The following is a 6,518-nucleotide window of genomic DNA, read 5'->3' on the forward strand; positions in this document are numbered from 1 at the left end:
CCCAAACCACCCCTTTTTCATCAATTTGTTCTTCGTGAAACATTTTTTTTAATAGAAACCTGACATGAAATTTTCTCACCATGGGTTAAAGAGGAAACAGTAATTTTGAAGAAGTGATTTCTATCATACTTCCTCGATCATAACAGTTTTGTAAAAAATGAAGATGTTTTTTCCTTTTTCATGAATTTGGGGTATTTTAGGGTATTGAGAGGAGATTTTTGTACCCCAAGGTCCGGGCGTGATTTTTGACGGGCATCCATGCCCTTGAAATATAGCAAGTTTTTTATGGTATATTAGTGAAATTTTGGACGGGCAATTTAAAATTTAGCAGGCCAGAATGCTCAAAAACGGGCGTGAGCCGGTCAAAAAAACAACTATGACCGCGAGAAACGGTCGGTGTATAGAATACGGCGTAGAGATAATAACGAGCGTATAAGGATACGGTATCTACGGGGGACGCTCGTGCGCGGGGCCACGAAATTTGGGGGACGATTTACACCGGGGGGGTCGGCGAGCGTAAGAATCTATGTGGGTGATAATTCGGCCCATCTTGAAGATGAGGCGCTTTGCCCAAAAGAGAGGTTGTTGGCAGCAGCTGCCGCAGCCGCTTTGCTTTCTTTCTTGTCGTCGCTTTTTTTTTTTTTCCTTTCTTTGCCCCCCCCGCTCCCCCTCCTGCAGTGCACTGCAGGCTCCTGCTTCCGTTGCTGCTGTCGCTCGACATAGCCACTTTAAGCTTGAAGCTCAAAGCGCTTGTGTGGAGTGTATAGAGAGCAACCGCACCAATACAGATCTCCTCCAGATCGAAGCTTGCTTTTCCTGCTGTTGCTCTTTGCTGTGCACTTTGCCTCCTCCTGTCGTGCTCCGCATAGCCACATAACGTGGGTCGTGTGCCCCCCGCCCTCCCTCCGTCCCTCCCTCAATGTGCGCATAAATAAGCTGGTCGTCATCCAAATGCAATAATTATGATAACAATAATAATATCGCAACCCCCCCACTTTCCCTTACCTTATTAACGTTAGGGTTAGGGTTAGCCTGAGCCAGCTGCTTGTTTTGTTTGATTGCAGTATTGCCTAAATACTATAGTTTCGCCTTCTGTTAATATTTTGGCTTAGCCAGCTAGCACGCCAGCTCGCCGGCCTGCTAAAAGAGCTTCACTTTTCCCTCTCTCTCTCCCTCTCTCTCTCTCTCTCTGAGAAACTGCTCTGCCATCATCGTCCTTCAAACCCAACTAACTGATACAGCAGATTGCTTTTCTCCCTTTTACATAGCCTGGATGATCGCATCCATCTTTCCCGTATATATACACCAGCATCTTCACTTGTCTACCTTCTGCTGCAGCTGCCTGCATACATGTGGTAGTTGACTGTTCATCCATAAATCTTCACCACAACAATGGGCAGGTCTAACTCAACAAGGCCTGCAAGCATGCATAGACACACCAATTTGTATTGGTTTTCTCACATAAATGGGCCTCATACTGCTGCTACTACTGCAATACTGTAGATTGTCTCTTCGTGGAAAGTGTCTCAGAACCTCATATCTACAGTCCAAATAACCTTAATCTGCATGATTTTCTAAGCTTCTGGGTGATCTTACGATACCACTGCAATTATCCCATATGTAAGTTGCCTGTACTGCCTGGTGGAAGAGTGTCTAAGAAGCTCATTTGCCTAGTGGGAGAGAGTGTTTTAGAAGCTTATTATCCTGTAGTTATTTGGAAGTTTTTAGTGAGCTTGTTTTCTTTTGCTCCAATTTGACCTTTTCCTTCAGTGGATCTCCAATAATAGAACCACCTTGCCCTCCCCAGATCTTCTTCACCCCCTCATGTATCACACAGCCAAGCCAGCTCCTAGTGCAGCCAGAGTTTGTCATCCTGTTGGGCCCACAGTGCACCTTCTCCTAGGATGGACTCAGGAGACCATGGCCAATCCAAATCAGAAAGAGAAAGCAGCCCAACTGAGAAGAATGTGCCCTTGCAGCTTGTGCAGTTTCCAAATGAACGAAGAAGCACAGGGATTGGTTATCCTCACCAGCAACAGCACAATTCCCATTTTGGAGGCGTTTCCATAGCTCAGGCTATGGCAGCTATGGCTGGTGGTGGCAGTGGTACTGGTGGCACAGGTATTGGCTCTTCCCAAGTAGATGCATCTCTAGCAATGTCTGTTGCAACCAACCTAGGACCGAAATATTCATCTGAAGGCCAGGCCAATCCGGGTTTGGGCGCTCTATCATCCCAGCTGATTGGCTCCAGAGCACCATCTCAAGACCTAGTCATTTCAGGACCTTCATCGGATACCGGCCATCTTGTTACCAAAAAGCCTCCCCCCAAGAGAAATTCTACAAAAGACAGGCACACAAAGGTAGACGGGAGAGGAAGAAGGATCAGGATGCCTGCTGCATGTGCAGCTCGGATCTTCCAGCTTACGCGGGAACTGGGGCATAAATCAGATGGGGAGACAGTGGAATGGCTCCTTCACCATGCTGAGCATGCTGTCATTGCAGCAACAGGCACTGGCACTATCCCTGCTTCTTTCCAGACCTCGGGAGGTTCCATGCGTTCAACATCATCTAGCATGTCTGCACCCTTGCACAGGCCGGCTTCTTTCCATGGTGCCCTCGGACTATCTGCATTGGGTCAGAGGGATGCCACAGATACCCTAAGTGCAGCAAGATTGGAGCAAGCTAGAAGGGCTGAATGGGACCACTCAGTTGAAGAGCACGCAAACAGACGCATGGGATTATGCATAGGGCAGGGAGGGGACACATCATTAGGGCATGACGTCATGTCTGGTTTCCATCATGAGAGCTTGATTGGAGAGCCGTCAGATGTGGGTGAAGGCATGGGTGGCACGGAATCCATGGACTCCAGCAGCAGCATGAGGAAAAGGCTGAGAGGATCATCTCTTAGCCATCTGAAGGATGAACAACCCGAGCTCACAAGGCCCTTGCTTTCAGTAATGAGATCCTCATCTCTTACAGGAGTCGCACCATCTCAGAGTGGATCTTCAAACCTGATGCCAATGTGGGCTGTAGCACCTGCACCGGCGTTAACCAGCAACAATGCCTTGCCAGGGGCTTTTTGGATGCTTCCAGTTAGTGGAGGCTCTTCAAATCCTGCTGTTATGGCAGGTCCCTCACATGAGCAGGTATGGACCTTTCCACCAGGGGGACCAAATGGAGCAATGTACAGGATGGCGGCACCAGCAGGCACATCGATACATCTCGGATCAAGCGGAGCAGCAACACAAGTTTCAGCAGCTGGGGGCGCAGGGGGTACTTCTCCATCTTCTTCAACAAACCCTATGATGCCTCTTACCCCATCCATGCTCCCAGCTAGTGCAGTTACATTCATGCACAGGTTTGGTGGAATGCCCCTTGATCTGCAAGGGGGTCAGTATGGACATATGCCAATTGGATCCATGGTGCTACAGCAAGGATCACAGCAATTATCGGCTGGGGCTGGATTAGGGTTAGGAGCTGGAGATCAGCATCTAGGTATGCTTGCAGCATTCAACAACGCCTACTCAAGTCGCTCGACACAACCGGAACACCAGCACCCCATGGGCACAGGTCATCATCAGCAAGGTGAGAGTGGAGAGGATCCCCGAACAAGCTCTCAATGACAGTGTTTCTTTTTGCCTCGGTAGAGTGTGCATAAGCAGTAGGTGATTAGCTGGCCAGAGAGGTGTTTTTGTCATTTGGTTTCAGATGTTTTGGGATGATAGTTACCACATTCAGAGAAGCACATCAGAAGCAAAAAAGAGTATGGAGACCATGCACACATGCAGGATATCTTGCAGAGTTTTTTTTACCCCCCTTGTCCACGGATTACGGCGTAGTCACAATAACAAGGTGATCACATGCTCAGAAGTTTGTTTGCACAACCCTCCTCTGTATCAGTAGCATTATATTATGCATGGCTGAGCAGCCCATTTCCAACTTTTATCAGCATTATCTTCATTGGAACTGGGTTTTTCCTTAGATTTCTAGTATTTCTTGGCTCAAAGGGCCCATTGTATAGATAGGTTCTGATCAAGTTGTAGAGCAGGCTTTGTAGAGGGAGCTCTAATTCTTTTGTTGACATGTCATTCTTGTTGCTTTTTTTTTTCTCCCCTCCACTTGGAATCTCTTCCATTTAGTGGCAGCCTTCCTGCCAAAGGCTTTTGATCCTCTCCCATATATTCATGTAGTGTTTCACTTGTGACCCATAAGTTGTATCAACATTGATTACATAAAGTTTAGGTTGGAGTTGCAATCACTTGGTTTGATAATGAGCTGGTTTTTGAGTGGCATGTTTTTTTGGATAATTTGAGTTTGTATGTTTTTATTTTCATGTTGTATCATTGCTCTAGCATTTGGCATGCTGTCTTACACTTTATATTGAAGCCCTTCACACAACAGCCAGTGAAACCGGGACGGTGTGAAGGTAGGCTGATCCACAAAGCAGCCACCACCCCGCCCGCCATATCCTTTGACAGCAGGGATAGGCAGGGCACATCTAAAAGGGGCATGGATGTGTGTTTTGGCAAAGCAGCCGCCTGCCCACCCGTCCACCCGCCATTGTCAGATCCTTTGTCAGCAGGGATAGGCAGGGCACATGTAAAAGGGGCATGAATGTGACCTTTGGACAGTCTGTAATATTATTGTGCCAACCATTAAAAGGAAGAAAGGAACCCACATGGTGGAGGTGTGTGCACTGGCTAACTGAAAGTGACATCCAGCTCTTACTAGTTTAGGCTATGGTTTATCCATGAAGTTGTGTGTATGTGTGCGCGCGCGGGCACGCGCTTCACGCTTGCTTTTACAATACTTAGTACCACTCTGAACTTGCAAAGTGATGTTCTCAGCTTAGGAGAAAGAATCAGGATGATGATCCCATGGAGAAACTTTCAAAGCTGTGTGCAAGTAGTGGTCCTATTAGCAACTCTGTGTGTGTGTGTGTGGGGCGTGCCAAGTGGGTTCAGATTCCAGAAGCTGAAGAAAGGGATAGGGGAGGAGGGTCCCATGGATGCTGATGAGAAACGTCAGCTGGAGCAAATTAAGGCTTAATTAAGTGTGGGTCAATGGCGATGGTGAGGCTAATGGGTGGAGCCGTGATCAGCACGCAAAGTACCGTATAGTAGCTGTCGTAGTACTGTAGACATTGGTTGTTCGTTTGTGGGGGTGGTGGGGTCTGCTGGGTGATGAAGATGATGATGCCAAAACTGCCAAACGGCTATGATTTGACTCAGAACATACAAGGAAGCGTGCGCGCTGCGCCTGGCCAGTGGCGGCCCGTGTAAGCGACGACGAGCGTGTGCGCGCGCGTGCCAACGTGGTTAAACTTTAAAACCCTCCAGATTTAGCACCAACGTTGGCAGGACGCAGCCAACTTTGGCGGTACCGGTGGTCCACACATGGTGTTAGGGTGGACCCCACCCCTTTTTCTCCCGCCATGTGCGATAACGTGTCTGTGGGGCCCGCCAAATTGAAAAAAAAACCCTCCCTTGGATTTACATGCTCGTGTCATGGCCACCTCAGTGTGTGGTGGGGACCCTGGTTGTTCCACACGTGGCGTTTTCGCCCAAGTCAAAGCAAAGCAGTTCACCGACACGTCAGCTATCCTCCCCCCAAGAAAAACCGGTAAGGCCATAAGTGAATATTATTGGTTACCACGTCCTTTTCAATTTGCCCCCTTTATCCAACATCGCATTTGCCACTCCTCGAAAAGAAAACATTTTTTTGAACAACTTAAAAAAGCAAAAAAAACACTTTTTTCCTAGCCAATGAGTGCAAGTTATTTTCTCTAACTGATTTTTGCGATTTATTGGTTCTATAACTTAAAATATTTAAAAAATCATTGGTCCATTTTTTTTTGGGAGTTTCAATCGATGCAAAATAAGAAGTGCCTATTTTCTGTTGGCAGTAATCTACAAAAGAACCTTAAAGCTACTATGTGTCAAGATTGTATAACTACATTATATGAAAAAGTATCCTTGCAAAACGAAGACAAGCAAATTTCAACTTGAATTTCTCAATTTTAAATTGGGAAAAAGCACACAAAATGCTAGGTATTTCTAATCCATCTTTCACATTAAAAGTTTAGCCTTTAGGGTAGGTTCACAAGGACCAAAAGAGCCCTGTAGTCCTACTTATTTTAATTAATTATCCACACTTTAGACTTAAGGGGGTGGGATCATAACATTTAGTCTTATGGGTGGGTTCACAAAACTAATCGAGCCCCACTTGTTGCCATTCAAGTTTGTGCTCCAACGTTGTCCTTTGTAAACTAGCCTTACGAAAGAAACTCTAAGGGGGCCCATTTTTTCTTGATTGTTTAGAGTGGGTACTAAAATACATGCCAAAACCTCCACTTCGAGGCATAGGTGCTACCATTGGGCTATACCCCGTAAGGCCCTTTTTTGGGGGGCTGGGGGGGTTTAAGTCATGCCTACAATAAAAAAAACCATGAGCTAGCCCCCAAATGCCCTTTAACTTTCACAAGGGGAATACCATATGCCCATTAAAGTGTAAGCAGT

At 46.7% G+C, this 6,518-nt stretch overlaps 1 protein-coding gene across 1 annotated transcript; it reads left to right on the top strand.

Annotated features, from left to right (window-relative positions):
* The first annotated feature begins 531 nt into the window (after positions 1-531).
* Positions 532-4,258, top strand: LOC147608571 (uncharacterized). The gene has a single exon (XM_086789484.1). The coding sequence runs from the start codon at positions 1,905-1,907 to the stop codon at positions 3,621-3,623; it is 1,719 nt and encodes a 572-aa protein (XP_086645610.1). The 5' UTR covers positions 532-1,904; the 3' UTR covers positions 3,624-4,258.
* Positions 4,259-6,518: the final 2,260 nt, after the last annotated feature.

Source organism: Cibotium barometz, chromosome 53 (genome assembly GCF_041138505.1).
Source record: "Cibotium barometz isolate CiBa-2024 chromosome 53, ASM4113850v1, whole genome shotgun sequence".
Classification (NCBI taxonomy): Eukaryota; Viridiplantae; Streptophyta; class Polypodiopsida; order Cyatheales; family Cibotiaceae; genus Cibotium; species Cibotium barometz.

Coding starts and splice junctions, on each gene's coding strand:
- LOC147608571 (XM_086789484.1), top strand. CDS start 1,905: ATGGACTCAGGAGACCATGGCCAATCCAAATCAGAAAGAGAAAGCAGC.